The 27,160-nt window shown below is 42.7% G+C and overlaps 1 protein-coding gene across 1 annotated transcript in view; it reads left to right on the top strand.

Annotated features, from left to right (window-relative positions):
• Positions 1 to 3,435: 3,435 nt before the first annotated feature.
• The window catches only part of smurf2 (SMAD specific E3 ubiquitin protein ligase 2), a 57,328-nt gene continuing 33,603 nt past the window's right edge, over positions 3,436 to 27,160 (top strand). The window contains 1 exon segment of the mRNA XM_080044585.1: positions 3,436 to 3,850. Within this exon segment, the coding sequence (XP_079900711.1) occupies positions 3,799 to 3,850 (52 nt within the window). The 5' untranslated portion in view covers positions 3,436 to 3,798.

Here is a 27,160-nt window from a genome sequence, read left to right as displayed (position 1 = left end):
TAGCTACTGGGTAAGGTCATACCAACGATGGCGTGAAATGATGTCTGGCATAAAGCTTTGAAGGAATAGTTGGACATTAGCAACTGTGTATTCACTCATTCTTCATATTTACAGACATTTGACTTATACTGACCTTCTCATCTATTTCTTAACAATAAAATATGTATTTCTCAATGTCAAACTATTTCTCTAAGCCTGCTCATCTTCAAGGATGCCTTAAAGGTGCAGTGTGTAATATCTGAATATTTAGTGGCATCTAGTGATGAAGTTCTAGAATGCAATGCTCACTGGGTAACCCCTCCCTTTCAAATAATGAGCTACAGTGGCCTTCAAGGACAAAAAAAAAATTATTTCAGGACTGCACATTAATGAACATGTACAGCAGTACACATAAATATGCCAGATTGTAGCCCTGGGGCTAATTTCCATCTGTAGTCCATTAGGCAGGTGGATGTTATAATAAATATGACAAAGATATACAATAGAAACATTTGCTGTATGATAAAAACACAGAAACAGAAAGAATGAATATACAACTAATAAGGTATAGCATACATTTAGAGGTGGTTGCACCTTTGGTTAGTTCTTAGCCACACCTTTACTTGGCTCATAAAGGTGGACGGGGTAGTGTGTTCCATAATGCACTACCTTTAAAGATCTCCTATTATACTACTTTTCTGGTCTTAATTTCTTGTTAAAAACTGCTATAGAGCAACCTGACACAAATCACATCACAAAAAAACATGTAGATTTTCGGGACACTCTTCCTCTCACCCTAGCGCGCACAGCAGTAACTCTCCACACACTGCTTTGTGCTTCTCGCCCGCTCCTGCAAACCCCACTCCGTTGTGATTGGTTATCTTCCTTCCGGAACAATTTCAGCAGCGCGCGGGCAGATTTCTGAGAGCAGGAAGGTGAGGGAATGGCCGGAGCTTGCCTGAGCAGCACGTTACCATACATGGAAAAATCCGGAATCGTGACGACACGTGATTTCTCGACCGGCTGCCCTAGTGTTTAGCGCTCTGCACAGCAACCCCAGACGGTCAGCAGGGAATACGTCTAAATGCATGTACGTAATTATTTGATATGCTAGTATGGTTAAACATGACTATAAATCATAACAACGTTTATAGGTCATAAAAGTCGAAAAGTATAATAGGTCCACTTTAAAGGAGGAGTAAGTTATTTGGTCCTTTTAGCTAACTTCCTGTCAGTAACTGCAGTTAGCAGTCCCCTCCCTCGTCCCTACGTCACCACCACATAAGCGAGCAGCATGGACCCATAAAGAAATGGAAAGCGGATTGAAAACCGTTGAAACATGCCGCCCATTAATTTCTATGAAAGCTGCTCATGGCGCATCAAGGATAGAATTCTTCCGCATTTATGGGGGCCTAGCCACGCCCTAGCGCATGACGCGCAGTGTACGTTTCATGACGTAGCGGCATTATGAATCTATGAAGAAAGACAGCGGCATGCGTAGTGGACTGGTAGCGGATGTAGCATTATTCTCGTCCTGTAGCATTGTTAGCTAGAGGTCTGAACGGGCACAGTTGCATTGTTTACCGACCATGGGAGTATAAGTCACTAACCCCCCAATGATTCGCTATATGTGATCTTAAATAGGGTGTTACATCTTTATAGGTCCATGGTGCTTAACTTAACTATTGCAATCAACCAAACAAATCTTCAAATGCTTAAGTGAGCTTTTTAAAAGTTTACTTATGAGACCAATTTTGCAGCTGTGAATGCAATTGGCTTATCAGAATGAGTAAGAATTAGTGTTGTTTTCCTGCCGCGAGGAAACCGAAATATTAGTTTCAATATTCCCTCCTTCTCCCGCAAAAACAAACGGCTAAAACTGAAAATCAAACGGCTAATAAAACGCTTGAGGTGGCGTTTTGAAATGAGAAAACTTACATTTTATTAGTACATGATTTAAAGATAAGTATGAGCCTATGATTAATATCCAGAAAAAACACAGAGACACAATCCTGTTCGCCGCTTGTAGTGTACTGCACGGGATATCTGCTTCCGGGCCTCATGAAAATAAGCACCGCCCACAGCCCATCCACACCCCATTAATGACAGGCTTGGCCACTGAGCAATGATTGAGGAAGAAGGCACTGTTCCTGGGGGCCTGGCGAGCAGCCGTCTTTATCAGATAATAGCCTCGTTTGAGATGTCGCCGTCTTGCTAAGACCTGCGCAATTATGACGGTCTGAGCAAGACGGCTCCAAGTCGAACGAGGCTAGTGCCGCGATGGAGAGCAGCGAGTCATCGTTCAAGGGCACAGAGACCCGCCTCTTTATAATGCTCTGTCTTCCGATTGGATAAAACGAGCGGGATACTCAAAATTTTAACTGGAAATTACTGCAAAGCTGAATGACTGGGAGACCTGGTTTATGAACTGTGCATACTGTTTAAGTGATTGCTTTATGAATATAGAGAGATTTAACACATATATTAACAAACAAATATCACTTACTTCTCCTGTAATAGAGTGCATTATGGCTGAAGGCAGTTTTTCTAAAAAGAACCTCACAGTCCATGATGGGCCTCTACGAATAGTCAAATCTCCTAACCTTTAAGCCTCCTTTACTTAACCATAAAAGTCATCGGTTCAAGGAGCGATGAAAAGGTGCTTCCTTTCGAACATTGGAAAAGACAGCACTGTTTAAAAGGAATTTGACCCCACTTTTCTAACTGACGTCATTGCGCGACTGCGAGTATTGCTGACGTGATACTCTAGCGTGAAACTACACTATTGTCCAAAAATTGACTACAACAAGCGCTTGTTTGATCCATGCGTTCTTGTCATATTGATTTCATTCAGGTTGTCGCCAACAGAGTGAGAATCACTTAGATCGGACTTGGCCAAGGGGGAATATTTAAAGCCACTTGAATACTAATTCACATGTGAAAATAGCAACTCCATGATGACACACTGTGAGTTGGTGGGAAAAAAAACTTTTTCTAAGGATTATTTTAGATATTTAGACTTTGACAGATGACATTCATGAAATAGATGTGGTGGTGGAAAGGGGGCCTAAAGCTCTATCTATGGTGGCTGTCTACGCCCCTGTATAACCTGATGTCATGGTCATAATGCAATTGTGTTTATTAAAAAAAGGGGAAAAATATTCATTTATTCCAGCAAAGTAATAGAAAAAAAACCTAAAAAAAAAAAATCTACCACTGAAGTAGGCATACACACTACACACTGGGACTGTGTATGTGTATGAATCACAGCGAGGTGCCACATGTTGGAGAGAAATGTTTCACTCCCCCCAGAGCGTGCTGTCGTCACTGGTCAGCTCCTACTACCACCACCAGCAGCAGCCGCCTCCTCCTGAAGTGGGATCCGCGCACCGGAGGGGCTCGGCACTTCAACTACCGGCAAGCAGCGTAGAGCAGCAGGACTCAGTCCGAGGTGGAGAGTGGCTTCTTCCGAAGATGTGAAGATAAACACCGCGTTACAGCGCCGCGGCCCCGTATAGCTCCTCTGCGTCCTACACCACGTTTCACCAGGGAGAGGCCATTTGTAGTAAATGCACTTTGCAGCAGCGCTACACATGACATTTTTTCCTATTTTTTTAATTATTTTTTTTAATTTAATATATATATTTTTCGCAATTGTGAGCTAACGCTATGGCAGTTCAGTCCACATCCGGGCCACAATACCTTGACTCCATTATTGTCTAAAACTGGCGGAGAGGTTGATAAACCTTAATACATTTATATTTTTACACTTATCGACACATTTTTATTACGTGCGGTGAGGGCTGGGACCGAGAGAAGATGTCTAACCAAGGAGTCCGGCGGAATGGCCCCGTGAAGCTGCGACTAACAGGTAGATGGCAATGCTTTAAAACCCCCCAACTATATTCCCAACACATACTAGCTAGGAGGGCTCGGTGTATTTGCTGGATGGGGACAGTTCCCATGGGCCATGGAGTTGGCTTACCGACGGCTCTTTCCACCACAGTTTCCAATCATTTCTTAACAGCTAAAAATATTGTTTGCATTTACAGTGTTCGCTCACATTGGGTAAAAACTGTAGATAACACTCACTGACCGTGGGTATAGCCATAACACGGGTCCAGAAGTATCCTAGCTTCATATTGGGTCGCTGTGCCACTGAGTTGGTTTGTCGCTTGGTGGAAGAAACCACTACCAGACCTGCTAATTGACATGTCTGTCTAACCTTCAAACACACATATGTGTAAAGTGGGTAAGAACCTTACTATCGCGCTGTTCCTGCTGACAAGACGGACAGAAAAGTTGGCTAGCTGACGTTAGCCTAGCTCTAGCAGCGCAGACAGCCTGCCAGTTAGCTGTAATCAAGCCCCGATGCCAGGACAAGCCTCGGCGTGGATGACAGGCGGCTCCACAGGTCACGCGAGTCTGCAACTGCCGCTGAGCAGTGTCCCATAACTGCCTACTGACAGACAGCTGCCCATTTGATTGTAACTGTTGGTGGGAAACGGCCGGGTCACCATTAATTTGTTTTCCTGCATCCATATCAAGCAGGTCTGATCTGAGTCCAGCCTCCTCCTGAAGCTGTAGGAACCCCGCTTGAAGTAGCCTACTTTTATTTTAGAGAGAGAGTAATTTGCTGTTTGCACGTCTCCCCCTCAGCTGTTTGGTTAAGGCCTTTTCAACACAAACAGAAAAAAAAGGTTTACATGAGACAACACTGTTTTGACTGGGAGAAGTTGTGGACATCTGCCTGGCAGCCTGTATTTTTTTTATGTGTGTCCACTAGCATCTGACCTTAATCAAATTCCATGGCGGTCTTTTCTATCAGGAAGGGCCAAATTAAATATTTGAGCTGGTGCTGCTGTTTCTGATGGGAATGATTGGAGACAAACGAGGAGGGAGATCCAAATAAGAGGAATTTTATAAGCTGGAGGATGCTGCCAGATGGCCAATGAGAGCAAAATGTTTATGGTTGTCAGGAGTTCATCGAGTCATAATGAGAGGAGTTTTACACAAAAGTGTTCAAATGTTACTAATATAGGCTACAAAATTGAGAACTTTTAGGTCCTTTGCTCCCAAACAGTTATGTTCTTGCTAAATAATCTAATGTTGTAAAAACCTTTACAAGTGAATGTCATGTGGAAATATATCCTTGAAAACCTTTTTTTTTAATGCATTTTGAATCCAATATTTTCACTGATGTTTTGACAGCATCAGAAAGGTGGTTTTCCTGTGGCATGACATTTTCAACCTGCAGAATGATGGTCAATGATATCCCTCAGAAAGAACTAAAACGTTGATACTCAACTTTTATGTTTAAATCTGTGGTCCGTTTTTTTGTTTTGTCACCACAGTCTGAAACGGGACGCAGTGGTCTCCTTGTGGAATGCTATGAATGCGAGTGTACTGTTAGGGTAAGGGAAAGAACGAGAGTTAGAACCACGCAGACCACCTCTCCTCTTGATGCAGTGTGACACTGACTGTGTAACCCTTCAGACTAAAAATCATCCATCATCAAGTGTGAGCTCATCTAACAACTGCGCAATCTCCTGTCTGGATCTGTCCAGTGGACTTTTCAAGTGTCTAGCAATCACTCCTCCTCGGTGAAATTTGTATCCGAATTATGTAACATTGTGCCAGCCATGTCTTCCACATGCAGCAAGCAACTGAGACAAGGCTTCACTACACAGTACAATATCATTATTTGCTTCTTTGTTTAGCAACACACAGCTGTGTATACTAGGCTGATTAGATTGCTGCATAGGGAGTAATGGACCCGTGGAGCGTCATTGCGACGTTGTAGCTGCATGTTGTCATCTGTAGTCGATTCCTTGAAACTGAGCTGCCAATGAATTTGTTTCTTGGCTGCCTGTGGACGATGAGTTGCTGGATTCAAACAGGCCTGTAGCTGTTTGTGCTGCGGGCGTCTCTCCTCGCTAACAAACCCCCCCTGTCAATTTGAACCAGATGTTTCAGATGTTGCCAGCTATTAAACTGGAAAAATATGGCAAGCAAGCTGCTAAAACTAACAGTTGGGGTGAGAATTGCCCCTTGACTACACACGGGGCAGGTTTCCATTATGCTCCACACAGCTGATCACTCCTAAAATTATGTGACACAAACACGGCGAATGGAGGAAGAAGAAAAAACACGCCTGGTACCGGCAGTCATAAATTACATCATTAAGGCACGGCTCATTGCTCTTTCTGATCATTCTTAAAGCTCCCATATAGTGCAAATGCACTGTCACAATGTTTTTGAACATAATTATGGGTCTACGGTGTGCCTACAGACTGCCAAAGTTTAAAGAAAGCTCTCTCCTTTTCTGAAACCCTCCACCTCTCCACCCAATATACTCCAGTCAGAATTCTCTCCGTTTGTGACGTCAAAAACTGGAAAGCCAGAAGCTTACACTGTGCAGTCCACCCCCCTATTTCTTATTGGTCCACGGCCCCGAGATCCGCTCGAAAAATATTCCTTCACCCCCATGTTGTTTGCTTGTTGCTAAGCGACAAGATGCCTGTAGTACGGCAAAACATGATGAATGTTGCATAATCCACTCATTTATCTTAACCACAGCAGCCTTGTTTTTAATAACACAACGGATAGGAAGCTACTTGTGCTTTTTTTCAAACAGGGAAACTGAAATAAATGTTTTTATTGGTATTTTTGCCTGACTGGTGTATAGCTATTAGCTTTGGGACAAGCATTCAGCTTTTGCTCATAAAAACATATTTCTATTCCCCACACCAGTCTGGAAATGCCTCGTTTTTAACAGGACAAAGGATTGGAAAGTATACTGAAGAAGTGTGACTTTGAAGATAATTTTTTCACTGATTTTAGTGGTATTGTTAGCAGCTAGCTCCCGAGCTAGCTTCAGGACAAGCATTCAGCTTTTGCTCATAAAAACATATTTCTATTCCCCACACCAGTCTGGAAATGCCTCGTTTTTAATAGGACAAAGAATTGGAAGGTATACTGAAGAAGTCTGACTTTGAAGATATTTTTTTCACTGATTTTAGTGGTATTGTTAGCAGCTAGCTCCCGAGCTAGCTTCGCAGTAGCCACCATCTTTTGCAGCATTTTTATTGTGAACATGCCGTTTCCATTAGCGTGTGGCTGTCAGTGCATCTGTATGAACATAGTCTTTCATGTAGACAAGGATAGGTCATGTCAAACTGTTAAAAGTGCGTTACTAGCACTAGACTTGGTTCTTCTCATGGGTAGGCTAAATCTAACTGTGCTAACAGGCTATACGTCATCATTGTTTACAAACAGACAGAGGGCGAGGCGTATCTGGCTTTGCTTCCGGACAAGGGGCGGGGAGAGCTCAAAGATTGTATATTTACGAGGGGAGCTGCAGCTCTTTTTAAAAAATAGGCCATTGTGAGATTAGCTGAACATCAGCATAGTACAAAATTATCTGAAAGTTTTTTTCAGCAAACGATTGAAGAAAAACGTATTAGGGACCTCTAAGACCATATAATATGGTGTATAATAGAACCGAAAAGTGTATAATATGGGAGCTTTAAATTCTGTCATGTCAGACATGGCTCGTCGTGGTATAATTTTCTTCACTTTCCATGCTACCTCTTTGAATGTGACGACACAGTGGAATGCCAAGTCACAGAGTTCCCTCCCACGCCACTGCGACCTTGCAGAAAGAGAGAACACATCCTTCCTATCCGTCACAACCTTTGAGACATAATCTGTCTATCATGTAGAAGGGGAAATGGGACTCGCAAGAATAAGTAAGTAAAGAGTCAGTCAATGCTGTCTTTTCACTTTAAATAAATCTTGTGCCCGGAAAGATGTGCAACAAAATAATGAATGAACTGCAGTGCCTTTTGATTTTCGGGTATGATTCAGATCCTTGCCGTTTATTGCATTTTTTTCTTAGCTGTAGTTTACATGTGACTTTTTTAAGCACATGGTTTGCTCATCTGAATTATTTGGTGCGGGGCAGACTAGCGAAGAGAGCTATCTCAGTGGGATTCCCTAGAATTCTCCATTCGCATTCCCACCTCTTCCTCTCTGAGTCACTCCTGTTCTTTCCGACTGTAAGCTTCTTCCCCCTCAGACCCAAAGTCCAAAGCATATTTCACTCCCGCCCTCACTAACTGAGTGTCCTACACGCTTACTGATTCTCTCTCTGTCCAGTGCATTCGCTGTGTGTAGTCTTGTGTCTTTCTTTCCATTTAATCAGCTGCTCTTTCCAATTAACAGGATTTGAAGGTGCTGCAGCCGATTCCCAAAATAGAAGTGGATGGCGCTATTATTCTTTTTCAAATAGTTGCACATTTTCCTAGCTCCTGTCCCTCTGTAGGATGACTGACAGCTGAATGGACACAGATGCTGGTTCAGAATAAAACCGACTTATTTTAAAGATGTGAAAAAGGCCCTGAGGGTTTCACACTGGCCCACTGTGTGGCTCTGAGTGAAAGGCTTTGGGTCTCTCCTTTCTTGTGTGAGCCCTTGCTTTTTCAATGCAGCTCGGTCTGACTGTAGTCTTACAGACCCCCGTCTGGATGTGGGATAATTGAAGAAGAAACCCCCACAGCTGGGCGCAGATGGGGCTGCGGAGGCACAGGACCTGATGATCAAGACCATTTTGGTCTGCCGGCGCTTTGGTTCCATTCATGTGGTCTCAGTCAGAGCCATTTTTACAGAGTGGCAGTATGGAAGTGATTTGGGTGTTCAGACAGGATACATTGTAAATACACAGTGATTAGCTGCATGTGGTGAACTGTTGACTCTCCTGGCCCATCATGGACATGCATTTTTGTTCAAACATTTCCACATTTTGCTTTAACAAGACGTGAAAGAAAACAATAATAATAGTGGCTAAGACCAGAAAAAAAGATACTGCAGTCGGGGAAATAAAAAAGGCACCATAAAGGTCCAATTGTTGCCAGCATTTGTAAACATTTTCCTTCCCCCTGCTGAGAGCCTCCCATAATTCTAAGTTGTTCCATCAATTAATTGACTGGCTGGGGTTTGGCTTTCCTGTTGGTTCAGCTGCTCTTCAATGAGGACAAAGCCTTGTGCGGTTGCTCTACCCTCAACCGCTGCCAGCAACGGCCCGGAGGAGACCAGATGTAGCAGGGGGAGAGAAAGAGAGTGGGCAGCTTCTTAGAGAGGAAGTGCTCCCCAGACCCCAACACTTGTCTAAACGTCACCCCTGACAGGTGGGGACCAGAACAGTCCAGAAACTCCCTTTCGAAGTTCCCCTGTAATAATACAATCGAGAATTGCTGTTTGCAGGGCATTGGGTGTCCTGTGTAATGCTGGGTGGCATACAGCTTTGGTCCTGTCACTGTTTTACAGGATCGTGCACAGGGATTTATTAGTGCATGTCTGGTTTGGGGATGTTGACTCTTCCTGCTGAGTCGAGCATCAACACTTCAGACTGGCTGCTTTGTAACAATAATAACAGATCAGTATTTTCCTGTATTACACATCCCGTTTCATTTTGAGCTTGAAAAGAACAGAGTAAATGACTGACCATGTTCTCTGTTATACTCAGGGAGTCGGTGGAAAAATTGTCCCCGAACATTACTTGATATTGCCACTTTTCCCCTTCATATACTATTTACACTCACTGGCCACTTTATTAGGTACACCTTGCTAGTAACAGATTGGACCTCCTTTGGCCTTCCGAACTGCCTAATTCTTTGTGGCATACTTTCGACAATATGTCGGAAACATTCCTTGAGAGGTGTTTGTCCATATTGACATGATATCATCACGCAGTTGCTCTAGATCTGATGGCTGCACATCCATGATGCAAATCTCTTGGTCCACCACATCCCAAAGGGGCTCTATTGGGGTGAGATCTGGTGAATGTGCAGGCCATTGGAGTGCAGTGAACTCATTGTCATGTTCAAGAAACCAGTTTGAGATGATATGAGCTTTGTGACATGGTGCATTATGCTGCTGGAAGTATAGCCAGAAGAAGATCAGTCAGCAACAATACTCAGGTAGGCTGTGGCGTTTAAACAATGCTCAATTGGTACTAAGGGGCCTAAAGTATACCAAGAAAATATCCCCCACACCAATACATCACCACCACCAGCCTGAACTGTTGATACAAGGCCGGATGGATCCATGCTTTCACGTTGTTATCGCCAAATTCTGAACCTACCATCTGAATGTCGCAACTGAAATCAGACTCATCAGACCAGACAAGATCTTTCCGATCTTCTATTGTCCAATTTTGGTGAGCCTGATGTGCGAAGTGTAGCCTCAGTTTCCTGTTCTTAGCTGACAGGAGTGGCACACATTGAGAAATCACATTGAGATCAAGATCTCATTTGATGATTTTGATTCCGATACAAAGATAAACAGCTATGGGAAAACAGTTAGCCTGGTGCTACCAGACCATCGTACTTCATATCAATTGTACAGAAGGTCTGGAACTGCTGTAATTGTCAAACATTCACTCATTTGGAGGCGGGTGTCTGTTGAAGTTTAAAACTATTGGATCTGCTCAGTGCCACTCTGGATTAGCCAATCAATCGCATAACGTTTGGTCGGCTTTTGACGGTGCATTCCAGTTTTACAGGGAACTCGGAAATTGTAGTCTATGGATCTACCGGTACCTGGCAACGGTAACTTGCTACAGCATAACGTTTAGTTTTTTGGATGAGAAAGGTTGTAGGCATCCATACTTTCCCGAGCAGATGCACTGGAACACAGACAGGTCGGAACTCGGAACTACCAAGTCGGAAATTTCCGAGTTCTGAGCGCGACTCCGACGTCATCGTTCTCAGCCACTTCCTCTGTTCGCTGATTGGACACTCAGAAATTTGTTCGAGCAAAATCCCACTAATACGCCCCATCCCCAGACTGACTACTGAAGGGAAAATGAAATTTGGGCAGAAGTTGGTAGGTGGGCGGGCGGAGCCAGGCTAGGAAACAGTCACAGTTCAAAGAAATTAGGTCTCTAACCTCATTTTTTTAAATGACCTATTGGCATAAGTGTATCCAGTTTCAGATTTCTGTCAGGGCTGTGGTTGCGTTACATCTGGGAGAAAAAAGGTGGTGCACAAGGTGCTCAATTGAGAGAGTATCATTGTCCTTGCAAGGTCATGGGGTGAGGTTAAGCGCATATTGCATTTAACCATACTGTGAGGGATTCCATTTGGGGAACTGATGCTTACAGTTAATTGCAGACACCAGAACATCTGCAGCACTATTCACGAGCCTGCGTGGTATCCTACTCATATCAGCTGTGCTGACTGAGCCATAACTCATCCTGTGGCTTATTTTACACACACACACACACACACACACACACACACACACACACACACACACACACACACACACACACACACACACACACACACACACACACACACACACACACACACACACACACACACACACACACACACACACACACACACACACACACACACACACACACACACACACACACACACAGATGTACTTGTCTCATGGTATTTCATTCTTTGCCTTTTTCCACCCTCCTGTTGGGGAAAGAAGAGTTTCCATTTTTTGGATTTATGTAGTCGGTATGCTGGAGGCCATGGTTAATTACAGTTCATAAAGAATGTAAATTAGTGTGGGGTATTCAGCCAGGATGAGTCATGTGTCTTTACGTCTCCGTTTAGGATCCATACAGTGCAGCAATGCAAGCTTGCACTTGTCCTGTACCTCCTTACTGTCAGAGGGGTGTCATTGGCCTTGGAGAAGTGCTAATCCTCCTGGGTGGTTTGGGAAAGACCTTCTTCAAAGGCCTTCCCTGTTAACCTGGCTGTGTTGGTTAATGGGTCAAAAGTGGATTAGTGGTGAGTGAGGGAAGGGAGCTCCAATGACTCTTGTCCACAGGCCATTCTCCTAAAGAGCCTTGCCCCTTTATATTGTAGCGGTTACAGGTGGTTCAGATTAATTAGCTCGGATGGTGCTTGAAGAAAAGACTGAGCTGTGCCAGCTCACTTGCTATTATCAAAAACAGCATAAGACTTCTTGACCAATGGCAGAAGAGAAAGGAGTCATGTGGGGCCAGAGTCTTGATGCTAGAACAGAGGGACTGATAGGTGTGAAAACACAGATAAAAGCCATGGCTCAAGGCAGAGGAATGTTGGGGGTTTTGACAAACACTATCCATATTTTAAAGTCACAAGGCCAGTGAATGAAATACATGTACACATTCACTACAATATTTTTGCCTATTTCCCAAACCAGGGCTCTTTTTGATGTTGGAAACTCCACTTGGGGCTATTTTTTATTATCAGAGGCGGTTGCATGCATATCCAATGTCAGTCTACAACTCAGTTTGACTTTAGTTTCCCCCAGTTTTCTGAGGAAAGTCTATACTGAAGAGGAACATTTTTCAGTACGAGTTGTTGTAGTAATTAGCAGAGCCATATGACATTGTGGACTGCTACTGGAAAAAGTAACTTGTGTGGTTCCTTATGTATCACATTGATATTTTAGTCATGTCAAGCTTTATATGGTTGTATAAATGGATGAAAAAAAAACGTGCAATGTATGTCTTGGAGTACCTCTGATGCATATGTGAAAAAGTTGTATAAAGCCTGGAGGGAGCTGTGTGTAATATGATTTTACCTGAAATTACCTCAAATTATGTCACTTGAGTCAGTGTCTTTATATTGCAAAGAGGAAGTAGTCAGAAACTTGTGGGTGTGTGGTGTTAGAAAGAGAGCTAAGCCCACTCTTTCTATAGCACAAAGCCAGCTAGCCACTACAGGCATAACACACCTGAAATTCTGACAGAACTGCTGGCACTGGCAGTTGAGTTAAATTGTGGGTAATGTATCCCAAAGTTTTGACTAGGAAGAAAAGTGCTTGGAGTAAGAGACAATATCTCTGGTATCTGACTGTGGCTTATTATTTGAATGGACACATTACAGTGCATCGCTGCTTTTTAGTCATGTTGTCAGATTCCCATTGCTGTTTAATAATTTCTGTCACATAATGTACATGGATGACCTCAGTTACCCCCAGACTACACAGTTAATCTACACTTAGAGTTGTATATGTTTCGTCCCATTACAAATCATGGCAAATGGAGCCGCATTATGTCACATTAATCAAGTGTCACACAACATCTCTGGTTAGTCCACAATGGCGTGCTGGTACAGAGCCATTTCTTTAATCATCATATTGGTCCATGTTGCATGTTTCTCTGGAAGGTCAAGGTCTTGTGGTTATGGAATTGTCTGCAAAGAAGGGCAGCCTCATCTCCTGTCACATTCCACTTTTGATCTGTGATTGAAGCTGTGGCATTAAGCCCGTTTCCTCCTTCTTATGTTTGTCTGGATGTCTGTGATTATTATCCTCTGTCAGCGCTGTGCTCAGGTGAAATCACTCAGCAAGTTTGCGCAGAGTCTCATTAGCCCTGATAAATATCCACACATGCAACGGCCGTTTGATTTTCCCCTAGAAACGGGGCTGGAGGCAGGGTGGCCAGTGTGTTGCCCAGCTCTCTGATGGAGGCTGGTAACCTGAGAATAATTCTACAACGTGCCGACTCTGCTTTCAACCTGGATAGACACGGGTTGATACGATTAGCCCTGTAACTCTGACTAACCTCAAGCAGATGGGGGTCTCTGGCTGTGTTACTGGCTGGAGTGTGTGTGTGTGTGTGTGGGGGTGGGGGTGTGTTTGTAGGGGTTGGCGCAAAAGCCGCAAGACAGCTGACTGCAGGCGTCTGTCCGTGCCTCGGCCAAGCGTTTGAGCCGCTTCAGTCTTCTGAGGAGACAGGACCAGAAGAGATGTTTATATTCACACCAGATCACATTTCAAATGGCACCTCAGCCAGAGTTGAACAAATACACCACAGGATTCCTAGTAAAAGAAAAGTTCTGACTGCAATACAGTATGCAGACTGAAGCAAATGTGATATTTCTTAACAGGGTTTTGCACTCCCTATTGCTCTTGCCCTAGAAGAGTGTAGTCTCTATTGGTTGTCGGTTGTTGATGACTTGAGATTGGCTTTGAAGTGTAATTGTAACTGCTTGATAAGGGTTGCGGTTTGTGTTGCAGGAAATTCATTATTAAAATAACCTTCCAAACCAAAACTGGGAGTGCCGAATGCCTGATGATTCCGCTCCAAGGCAGATGCTACTGAAACTAGTCAGTCATGGGGGAATGTTCACAGATGTAGCCTCATATTTACTGTTACAAGCCTCATTTTTATAAGCAAAGCACCCGGTGTACTAATCTATTGTCCAGAGCTTAAGGCTAAAAGAATGTGCTAGACTAGTGATGAAGAATTTTTGTACTTTGGTATCCCATGACTGCATGAAATTATTGTTTGGAATTTGGTTTGGAAGTTTATACTTTTGACTTTCACATGTAGCATCCTCTGCACATCATTATTTTTTACTCCAACATAGCTGGTGTTTAAAGTCAATTCTTTTTACCTTTTTTAAAGATTTTACATGACAGATGCGCAAGTGCACTGTCAGAAATATCCCCAGCAGAGGTCTTAAAGAAATGTGGCCTTCATTTGACAAGCCAAGCTGCGAGAGATGATTTTATCCAAGCTTGGTTAAATTTAGGTCAGACACAATGACGCATGTCCCCCCTCAGACACGTGTCATCTAATTTAAACATGACTTGCAGCACACGGTAAAAGCTGTTTGTATGCACCTGCACGCAGCGGCATTTGGTCATGGCTTTTGATCAAGAGGCTGCCGTCTCCGTGGGACACCGGGGCTAATTGCTGACGTCACATCTTAGGAAAGTATCTGTGGATAAATTGGCGTTATCATGCGTGTACCTGGACAGCCAGCAGTAATTTTTCGCTCATTTCATTACTCCTTTTACTGAAGTTCTCTATAAATACAGATAACAAGATCAGACAATTACATTATTATGGCATTTCCCCCCCCCCCCCCCCCATTTTTTTTTTCTTTTTGTGCAACATATTTGACTAAAAATTTAATAAAGTTACATGAAAATGGGCATTCTGTACAAAATAACAGAAGACAACACAACACAAAAATGATAGACAGATGGCAAAGAAGATAAAAAGTCTATAGTGAAAGAAATATAAATTGCAGCCCTATTCCCAAGACAAAGTAGTCGGTTACGGCATGGTTACTGTGTCATGAATCCAGATTCTTAAAAGAGGGTCCTCTCAGTCCAACACACTCATTGGTAGGGCTGTGTCAAAAAATCGATATGGCGATATATCGCAATACTTAGTTTTGCGATGTCAGTATCGATTTTTATAACTAAAAAATATATATATATATATATATATATATATAGGGGAAGGTGGGGTGATTTGTGCATTTTGGAAGATGCAAAACCCCTTGTTTCTAGAAAACCGTGGAAGAAATTGGAAATGTGACCACATATTTAAGAAGAGCCATCCATTTGACTCATCCTGTAAAGAAGGGAGACACAAGGAATAAGATATAAGCACATTTAAGCTCAAAAAACTGTGTTTTGCCTTTCAAAGTAAAATTTCCATGATCAAGGTTTTTTGATTATTGTGTCTGAACAATTATAGACACGTTTGAAAACATTTGACACATGTTTAGTGCTTTGGTATGCTACACTTTGAGTCTATATAGTTAGCACAATGTCAACCCTAAATTGCTGCATCATGCCTATTATCCAAAATTCTGGGGATGGGGTGATTTGTGCGCAAGGGCCTGGGTGAGTTATAAGTAAGTAAGTAAGTAAAATGTATTTATAAAAGCACATTTATGACAGTTTGCACTGTCCAAAGTGCTGTACATAGTGCATTCAGTAGGTAAACAATGAAGGTACAATAACAATAACCAAAATAAAAGACGTAAAGCCCATACATCCACATAAACACAGATAGTAGTGCAGAGGTAAGATAGTTAATGGGGAGGAAACACCAGGGTGTACATATGGGTTTTGAGCCTTGATTTAAAGGCAGAAATGTAGGGGGAATCACATTTGTCAGGTGGCAGTTGGTTCCACAAGCACGGAGCAACTAGTGCAAAGTACATTTCTGAGAGTTGTGCCAGTGGCATGGCTGTATACGCTGGTCACCAAAAGAAAGTGATTGTCTACAGTAGCTCAGGAGAGAGTGACATCTCAATTCCACTTAACGACACCACTGATGAGAGTTCAGATGGCCAGAAAGATGATGATGGTGACTTTGTCATTGTGACACAATGACGCACAAATCACCCCACTACGTGGGGTGATTTGTGCGTCAAGACAACTTTTTTTCCGAAAGCTATATTTCTTAAACAGTTTATTCCAGATCCAAAGTTTTTATTGCCAGGGATGCACAACATCCTGAAATATATGTACATATTTGAGTTGGAGACATAACTGTCAAGGCCTCACTTTAAAATCACTTTGAGTAAAAAGTTGCACAAATCACCCCACCTTCCCCTATATATATTTTTTTTTTTAAGATTTTTTTTTTTTTTTTTTGCTTTTCAAGGCTTTATTGACAGTGCAGAGATACAGATATGAAATGGGGCAGAGAGGGAATGAAATGCACAGAACAACCACGGGTCAGATTCAAACCCATGTCTGCTGTCAGGCCTGAGCCTCTAGGATACTGACTATTGAAGTTAGATCAATTTTGTTTATAACAATACTTAAGATTCACTGTGTCAGAAAAGCACACTGATGTGTTTTTATTTTGAGTGTGTCCTGTACAGTTAGTACAAGAGTGAATTGGATTTGTTATTTTGATGTTATGGCAGCTGCAGCAGTGTTTGATCATTTGCCAAAACCAAAAAAATTAAGAAAAATAGTAAAGGAAGTTGTGAAAGAAATAGTTTTGACTTCATTTGTCTGTGCAATTATCAATATATTGTGCTGTTATGTTTGACAAGGCAACTTGTTTATGGAATATCGCAATATATCGTGATATATCAAGATACACAATATATCGTGATATATCGTATCGTGACCAGTGTATCGTGATACGTATCGCGAAGTCCTTGACAATACCCAGCCCTACTCATTGGCAGGGTAGACACTAGTATAAGAGAAAATATGTCAGGGTGGTAATGATGTAACACTGCTCCCAGATGAAGTTGTGAAATCATTCTTAGAAACTTAAACTCTCTCCAGCATTTGAGGAGGTGGGAGGGGCAAGCAAAGCAGCATTTCTGGCATTTGACACAGCAGTGTGGTGGTCCTCAACTTCTGTTAAACAGGTTGGTGCTATCCACCCTCTCTACGGCAACTTTCCTCCGCTCCCCTCCATTACATCAGACGCTGGAAAAGTAGCCAAGAAGCTAAGAGAGCCGGGCAGCCACCGTATTCAACCCGGGTCCCAGCCAACAGTAGTGCAAGCTTGCAGAAGCCCTAAGCGCACCGATTTGCTAACTGTTTGGACTTCTCACTTTGTGGCAGCAGTGGTGAAGGTGCTGTGGAAGACTTTACCCGCCTGACTCGACTTCAGTCACGCTGTGTCACATGGACTGGAAATACAGAGTGTTGTACCATTGCAGGGGTAACAGGAATACCACGATGAATTGCCAAGTGGCATGGTTTCCCACTATTTGAAGCCGAAAATAGTTTGGGGTGGACTCCTCTGTTATGCAATTACAGTGGACTGTATCACGGAGGGAAGGGTGACGTGAGATGGATGAAATGTTCTCACACTAAGGATGTTGCCAGCCTCTTTCCTCTCATCTGTTGATGTGTGAGGCGACTTCCCTGCTGTAGTCAAGCAGATTTTTTTCATAATGGAAGATACGCTTTTCCCTTGACTCGGTCTCTGGATCTGCTACAATTGTATATGTACCTATTTTGTGTTTGTTTAAACACTGGTTTGGTTAGAAAGCAACCTTGGTTCAGCAGCACTGCTTCCTACAGATTGGCAGTTCACTGTGGTAGTGACACCAGTAACTTAACACAGACATTCAAGCCTAAAAATAAGTTATTTCTTAGTGCTGCAAGTAAATATGTATTTTATTTTTGATTAAATCTTTCATAATGGATTTTTACGTTGTACGTAAAATAAAAGTAGGGAAAAATCAATTGTAGTTTCCCAGAGCCCAAAGGTGACAAAAGTCTTGTTTTGTTCGACCAACAGTCCAAATAATCCCCATTTTATAAATTTTTCATCCATTTTAGACTCATTGATCAAAGTAGTTGCTGATTAAACGTTTTTGTTCAACTTATCGATTGATCGTCTAATCATCGCAGCTCTTAACTACGTTTCCATTTGATTGGTCTTAATCATCATGACCCAGCCGTCTATCCATTCAATGTCTGTACCTATAGTTACAGTCTTTCGCCACACCGCCACAGTGTTAACTCTCGGTTCTTAGAAATCTCCATCGGTTACAGCTGCCAGCGATACGCATCATGGCACCGAAAATAATACCAAACAAAACCCTTACTTCCTTGACAATTATTCATACTGGCGGGTTGCCAAGATATTAACAATGTCTCATAATCCCCGGGCTTTGCTGCTACACGTCACATATACTATGGCAGAAATGATATGTTCTTACTCTTAATGCCTCAACATGTTTCATCAAATCTCTTGCCACTTTCCAGCAGGTGCCGAGCGTGATGTATAATGATATATGGATAATCTCAGTGATGGGCTTTTATCCTCTTGAAGAAGAGAAGCTACAGGGAATATATTGCCTTTTTCTATCCTTCAATTCCTCTGTTGTTTTAAGGCGTCTGGTCACAGTGATTTGGGGCAACAGATATCCGCCCAGACGTCCTTTTACTACTTGACTGTGTAACAGGAGTCCTGGGAATCAGAAATTTCGCTGTTTGCTTTGCGGTTAATGAACGCACGTCACAGGGACTATGAGTTTCTTAAGACATTTCGCTGCTGGTTTCCGCTGCACTCCTCAATGGTTGACAAGATTGTTCTGTCCCTTCATCAGTCACTGCATGTGTGAAAAGATGACGGTACATGTCTTTGAAAGTGGCTATATATTTTTCTTAAAATTAAGAGATCAAGGTATTTTCCCCCCTATTTTTTTCTTTTGAAGTGTTCTTTTCTTTTTTTCCTCTTGGTATAAAATGATGCTCAGGGAGATTTTGTTACTTTTTCCTCGACTAATTTTTCTAAATCTTGGAAATTGCCGGTCTGTTAAAAGGTATTAGGAGATTTTCCTGGCACTTAGTAGTTCCATGAACGCTCTGCCACCAATGACTCTAATATCTGTCTTATGTGAACACAAGGAGTCTTATCAGATAAGTGGATTTGCTAAGGTATAAAACACTGCCAAGGGCTGGGATATTTTCCCTGTGCCTACAAGTCACTTTAGCCTTAACCACATTTCCACAGTTAGCCTGCACCCCGTGAAGAGTTGGACTGAGTTCCTGAAATTCTACCCTGCTGCTTCCTCACTCTATTCTGCCTGACTGCAGTTAAGGGCTAAGTTAAGTGGTGTAGCCAGGTATTTAAAAAGTAACCCACTTTTGTTTTAAACAGGGCAGCACTGTATGTACTCACTGAATTGGTGGTATGGCACTGGACTGTACCCTAAAGCTGGGCCATTTTTAGAGGCTGATTGTCTGGTATCTGCTATTTCTCAAGAGTCACTAATCTCTATGATAACACCCTCAGGCCAAAACATAACCTGTGTGTCCTTAAATCCACTATGAGTAACTTTGCCCGTTGGCGGCCCCTTTGGACAAAAGCGGTAGTATTTTTACGACGCCCGCTGTCGTAAAGCTGTTTTTATAGCTTGTGCCGGGTGTGCGAGTGTCAAATGGTTAGGGCGCAATATAGTGCATGTCCGTGTGTTGAAAGTGTGAGGGCACGGACTCTTTTCGGCTCCGTGAGAGTGGTTTGTAGGGCTGGCCCGAATTATTCGAATATCCGAGTATTCGTTTGTTAAATTAGTATTCGGAGCTCAATTCAGTATTCGGGATATTCGTTTTTTTTTTTTTTTTCCAAAGGTATCTCAAACTGCAGTATATTTTGTCAGCAAATAATATTTGGATATACAAGTTATAAAACAATTGTAAAATACAAATTAGACGTTCATTTAAAATATATTATCGAATTATTTGAACTTTGACCTAGTTGGCAGTTGCCCTTTCAAAGCGCAACCTGTGATATCAGCTGTAGTAGGCTACGTGATGTTACCAGAGTGAGGCAAACTAAAAGCGGCACCAAGTGCAGGAGGGAGAAAGAGATGGAGGAAGAATAGATTGTGTTCCTATATTCCTAATAACTCTATAGGCACAACATTAGCGCGATTTTGGAAGGAAATGTAATGCTTGACGTAATGCTAACGTTAGCTTAGCTCAGCAGTTTGTTTACATTCAGCCATGCTATTCAGCCATCATTAACCGGTCCGTGACTTGCTTGCATCATGGGAATAGGCAGTCAATAATGGATATAATATGGACACAAAAGACTATCAATATTGGATCTTTGTATGGATTTATAAATCGCCGAAAAGATGCACGTTCCTGGATGAGAGAGACGGCAGTTAGTATGGATCACGATGAGGTAATGTGATTATGTTGTTGTAAATAATGACTATTTCAGATGAATAATGGTAATCTGATGAAGCAAAGTAAACTTTGTGTTAGTAGGGGAGAACGGGGTAATTTGTCACACGGGTAGGTTGTCACAATCGTTATATCTCAGAACCAGAAGGCGCTGTCTGTGAAATTTTGGTATGTAAATATCCAGAATTGGGATCAGAGGTCACCTACATAGTCTTCCTTGGAGTTAGACTGCTGAATTTGAGGAGAGACGACTGTTTGTGTTTTTCATGTCAAATTGAAAATATTTAGCTCCTCAGTATTTTTCTTCTAGGCTTTTACACAATGGGTTTATAACAAAACACTTGTTACCCATACAAAGTGTGAAGGGTAAACTATAGTTTAGATTGTGGTTAGCAAGTTAATTAGTTTTCAGATGGTTGTTGGCCTTGATGCTAGCAAGAAATTCAAGTTGGGGTTGGTCGTCACATTTTTTGGGGGGTTGGTTGTCACATGTTATCCAAAGGCTGCAGCCAGAAAAGGAACCCAATAACGAAAGAAATTGTCAAGCTGTATCCTCACTGACACCCCAGAGAAGGAAAGAATAGAGCAGGAAAAGGCAGCTAGCATGCAAAAGAAAAAAGGTCAACAAAATCAAAACAAACCCAGTGCATCCCAAACTAGACCAGCTGCCAAGGCTACATTAAGTTATGTAGGCCTATTTGTCAACTTGACAATGCAATTAAACTTTCAAATTTAGTTTTACTTTCTTGCCTTCTTTTTAATATTATTCCCATTAAGATAACATTGTGACAAACAACCCCATAGTGTTTGACAACCGACCCCTTGATGGGGTTGGTTGTCACAATGTGTAAGGGTGTCTTTGATGATTAATTTCTTCTTTATTACAATAAGATAGAAAAAGTGAGGGGTACACATTTCAAGCCAACACCTTAAGCTTCAATTTAATGTAGGAATGATTATTGAAAGATGTTTAGGGGATGAGCAATTCTCACTGGAGTAAAAAGTGTGCCTACTTACCCCGTTCTCCCCTACCGCTCATTCATTTAGGAGTAAACACTGCAGTCTAGTTCGCTCCCGTGAAATTGTGTACACGTTGCTTGGCAACGTCCTACTCCCGCCCGTATATCACTCTCCCTTTTAGCTATTCTTCATTGCATTCTCTTTTTTTTCTTTGATGGTTCAGCCCCGTTATCAGTCATTATGACGACAAATAACTGTCTCAAACAAGGCTCCCGCTCCCCTTCCCTCACCTGGAGGGATAGGCTTCTCAAATCGCATTGCTGCGCCACACTGAAATCTGCGACCAATAAGAATATGTGACCATAGCCTGCATGCGCGAACCGAAAATCGGACTGGGTGTGCAACCAGACCAAATGCAGTAATAAAAACTATATAAAAACGTATTTCTTTGCACTGATGGTCTTGTTTGCTGTTAAAGGTAATTTATGACTATCAGAGGAAACATGAGGCTGTTTTAAAGATATTTAAATGTTACTCGTAGCTGCTTTAAAATATATTTGGGATCAACTGTAAAAAGTGATGCTAATGCAACCATTTTCCCTAGTGTGAGATCACCAATCCACTAATTCGGAAAGAATACAGGCAGAGGAGGCGACCATCGTGTCTCCCTTTTTTTGTAACATTTACAAAAATATCAGCAAATATAAAGCAACAACTTAACATATTCATGTTGACTCTTAATCTTTCATTGGTGTAATCTTAATGGTTTTTCAGATTTAGTGGAAATGCAAACAGGAATGGACAAAAGGGACTTTTAGTTCCTGGTTTAGTTTGTCGGGGCTCTGCAGGTCCTGGTACTTAATGGTGGGAAAGGGCAATTGGGTCAGTCGGTGAGTTAGTTAAGACCAAAAATAAACTTGGACCTCTTCCCTATGAACTGCGCCTAATTTCCTTCCAGGCATTCCTTCCAGACTGAATGCCTGGAATATCAGCCTTCTCCTGTGAAGCGACAGAGGCATTCAAGAGGCAGTGTTCAAGACCAAACATTAACACACTGTCACAGGAGATTGATTAGGAGACGGATCAGAGATTAGCAGGAGACTGGGTGAAGAACAGGTTCACTAGCATGCCATCAGCACCTGTCAGTCACAACTGGGCCTTCTTCATCTTGGTTTTCCTCCCTCCCCTTTAGGTTTTAGGTCCCATTCGGGTTAGGGGAGGAGTGGATAGGGGAAAAGGAAGCCTTTTGTTTATAGAGGAACAATGCTGCGCATGAGAGCGCACAGTCCTGGGCCTGGAGTCAAAACACAGTAGACAGACAAACATGAAGAGGAAAGGTTTTTTTTTGGGGGGGGGGGTTATTGGGGTGCGGCGGACTGGGGCTAGGGCTGTTCCCTGAAGATGTGTCAGACTGTCTGGCGGGTTGGTCATGCACTAGAATGAAGGAGGAACCAGGTGGACTGGAAGGGAGGTTCATAATGGGGTCGACCCGAGCTAGTGGGCCTAAAGAGATTAGTTTAGGTTCACACACAGTGTCCACGCAAGGGAAAGGCATCGGTGGATATTTTGGAAATGCCTCCTCCTCCTTTATCCTCTCCTCCCTCTTATTAAGCTGTGTTTCCAGACAGTTTTAACTTGGTGGAATATTACCAGGCGCTTGTCTCTTGTTCTCACACCCCCCATTTCCTCCAACTCATAGGCTCCAGTGTAATGGTTAACCACAGAGCAACAGACAGGGGCTGTGTGAACCCGTCTTTTCCCCACGGTGCTCTTTTCTTTTCCCATGCTCCGTCGCGTCCGTGTGTGTGCGTGAAAGCGACCGTATATCAGACACAAGTGGACTCCCAGTTCCGTCTTGTCTCGGCCAGTGGTCGCTACCATGGCGACGCCCCCCCATCCCCCTAGACGTCACATGACCTCTCCCTCCACCAGGTGTTTGGCTTGCGTCTGGCGGAATTCATTGATTCGCCGGCACACAGTGGGGCTCATTGTGTGGCAGCCTGTGAGAAACCGGGCCCGTCCTCCTCTCTCCCCACAGGTGGAACCTTAGCTTCACCCCCTAGGTCTCTCTGTCTCTGCCCGCACAGAGCTGCTGTTGCCACTTGGAGGAATTGATTTTAATTAAGAGATGGGCCCGTCAAAAGGACGGGGGCTCAGCAAATCTGAGCTGATTATCAGTTGTATGTGGTGTTTGTTTAGCTTTCCCTGCCGTCCTCTGTGGTGTAATGTGGAAAGCCATTATGTGACTAATAGGCTGCAGTCAGCTAAGCAGCCACCGACAGCGCCCATACACACACACCAACGACACCCCTGCTCCTCGTGCCAGCCACCAGGTTATATTTCCACTTAGTCACCGACACAATTGCCCAGTATTTGTTTCTTCCAGTGGTTGAGATGGTCGTTGGATGATGCTGCATTTTTAAATGATGTAGTGATATGTTACATTTTTTTTTGTCAGTGTGTGTGGGTGAGCCTGTCTGCTTCCTCACATTCTTCACCCTCCTCCTGTGGTCTGTTTGAAATTAACAATGCTCAGTAAAAGGTTTTGGTCATTTGTCAGATAAAAGGAATAGCATGTGATCCCCGCTCCCGCTCTGACGTGTTTGTGTGGAGGAGCCAGTGATGGAAGACGGGCTTTCAGTGTAGCTGTGGCTAAACATATACACGTTCTGGTACCTGCCAGCTGTAAAAAAACTTGGCTGTCACCCAACATTATAAGTCCACTCTGGTCTAAATACTGGCCATAAGAGGAAAAGCCTCTGGTGCTGCTGTCTTTTTGTATATTGTCTTTCTTAAATGTCTGTCCCCATCTCTCGCTGCAGTCCCTGGCTGTGTGAGGTGGTGCGACCGGAATGAGAAACACTGCAGACACAGAGAAACCCTTCTCTCAGCTTCGCCTCGATGCTTGCCGTCGCTATGACGACACAGGATTTTAGATGGGCCAAGATGCACGGGGGTTATGGGATGCTTTTCCGTACTGCTTGACTGTGTGTGTTTATTCTGAAAAAGAAGGAGAAAGTTGGGGCGCCCTTAGCTCAGTTGGTAGGGCGTCCCCCCCCCCCCCGGGCCGGGCCCAGCAGCAGACCCGGGTTCGATTCCCGCCAGCGGTCGTTCTCTGCATGTCACTCCCCTCTCTGCCCCATTTCACCTCTGTCTCTCTGCACTGTCAATAAAGCATAAAAATGCCCAAAAAATATTAAAAAAAAAAAGATGAAGAAGAAGAAGGAGGAGAAAGTATTGATATTTTACAGACATTTACTTCCTCAATGCCTAAAATATAAATGACTGTTCTTTTTAAAAATATTATTAGTATTATTATTTTTTTAATATATTTTGATAAATTCAAATAACTAATTTCTCAAATCAAAGTATGAATTGAGCAAAATTTGATTAGTTGATCGGTATTTATCCTGCAATCCTTTTGATCAATCACTTCTGTCACTTTTCTAGCAAAGTAGCCAGACATCTCATTACTTTTAACTTTGAAAATTTGATACATTTTGATATATTTTAGACATATTTCCGGATAAACGATGATTTTGGAGACCTCACTTTTTAATTTAAGTTCATTTTTCAATATTTGTTTCTCATTTAAAATGAATAAAATTGCTCAAAATGTTGTCCTATCTAACTCCTCACATTGAGTTACCTCTGGCAACCGGCTACATTATTTAGTTGAGCTAAAAATGGCCACTCCCTGAAGAAAACAGTGTTCTGTGCAGCATAGCCAAGGAACAGAAATGATGTGATTCTGACGGGTCTGGCGTCTGAAATTAGCTTTTCTTGTTGTTTCTTGTTTCATTTCTTGGCTCCCTGTGTATGTTTCCAACACATTGTGGGGTTGAGCGTGAATATTACGCTGTTGCATTGGGGAAAGAAAATGTAATGGTCTTTTATCCCTTCATGGGGTTTCATACAACTGAGGCTCTAGTCTACACAATAATCTGTAGGCCATGCTGAACCCATTCCAAGCACTTTGGTGCCACTGAAATTTTTCCTTCATTGTTTCCCTCCTTACAGTCTCCACTCTCCTGCCTGCGTGCCCTACATTCAGATCCCCCTTGATACTCTTTATTCTGTTTTATTTATTTATTTTCTCCTCGGAAGCGGCATTATAAATTCGGAGCATCGCAGTTAAAATTAAAAACAACATTGTTAGAGAGACTATTACATGCCGGTGTTGTGTTAGAAATTCAGATTTTATGCACACAAAGGGCATCAAAGAGGAGTGTAAGATGGAAGGAAGCAGAGACCCCAGAGAAGCTCCATCAAATATAAATGAGGCCAATCTTTTCACAGGTTGGGACATGAAGTCTCCAATTAAGGGTCTCAGAAACCAAGCCCACCCTTCACCTCCGACATCTGAGGATCCTTTAAGAGTCCTTGACAACCGCCGCAACAATCGCAGAATGACTGTGTCGGTGAAGCCTTTAGGTTAACTTAGGGGAGTAACCCCCACATTTCAGTAAAGACAGACGACTCCATACTTATACTATATGGCATCTCCCCACTCTCTGACGGCCGACCTTTTCACTGCACTTTTGAATGTTAGGAATAGTTATAAACACTTTTGCCTTCCGAAGTAGTTGCACAACACGTATTATAAACTGACCCTCTGTCCATGTCCACACGTACATAGGTATTTTGTAACGTATCTGTTTCTGTGTGGTTTGGCCTTTTGTCTACACGCAAACATCACAACCGCACACTAAAACTGGAGTGCTTTGAAAAAAAAAATGGTAATTTCTCTGCAAACTGATAATTATTTTTTAAATATCTGTGTACGTGTGGAGTGGACGTTGCTTGAGTCACTCTTATCTCTGTAACTGTTCTGCTGCGTTTGTTTTCATGGCAACCATTGCATTACCTTCAATCTACGCACACAACAGCCTCATATAGAGCTGTAAGGCAACAATAAACTCATATCATTCATACATGCGTCTTCCATTCCTTGCTACATAATGCCACAGACTATCGTGAAGAAGATGAGACCGTGTACTTTGTGTGTGCATATAATGACACATTTGCGTCTACATGTGTCCTTCAGAACGGAGTTGTGCGTTGAGCCACACTAGCCAGATTTCTCTTTTTGTTTGCCCACAAATGACATAAAATCATACTTTTTGCAAAGCCGACGTATCTGTAAAATAAAGCCCAGTTTCAGTGTATGTATAGATTCACCGTGGCCTTTTTATAATGACTGTTTTGCCATAGTGTAATGAGAACTGTATTGTAATGCTTGGACTCCTCTGCACCCTGATTGCTGTCCTTCCGCGCTCCTCTAATTGGCTTCCGTGCTGCAATTGTCTCCCAGCGTGAACCATTCCAGCGGTCTTACCTCCGTTTTTGTCTGCTTTCAGCTGAAATTCGTCCGTTTGTATGTTTTCATAGGGATCCTGTATGGGTATAATTGCAGTGTTGTCATCCCGCTGTGTGGCGAGCTGAGGACTGCATGTGTGCTGCCAGGAGGGTCTGCACGTTTTGTCCATCTTAGTTTGGTCTATGCTGAGCTGGCTACTGTGTGGGCTATTCATGTCTTTGCAATCTAATTTAGTCTCTACTGTCGTTGCTTTGTTCCTGTCTAGACCTTGATTGTAGTTTTTTTTTTTTGCTATTGCCTTACCTTTAGCTATAGCTTTAGAGCCATATTTTCCAGTGGTTCCCTTTTCTTTCTATTAACCTCATATTGATTCAATGCATTGTGACTTCTAGACTAGGGGAACACAGTGCTTGATGTCCCCCCCCACCCCTCTAGAAACACACCACCTCAATGGCCTGC

Source organism: Ammodytes marinus (genome assembly GCF_949987685.1).
Source record: "Ammodytes marinus genome assembly, chromosome: 16".
Classification (NCBI taxonomy): Eukaryota; Metazoa; Chordata; class Actinopteri; order Uranoscopiformes; family Ammodytidae; genus Ammodytes; species Ammodytes marinus.
This window is presented reverse-complemented; position numbering and strand designations above follow the sequence as displayed.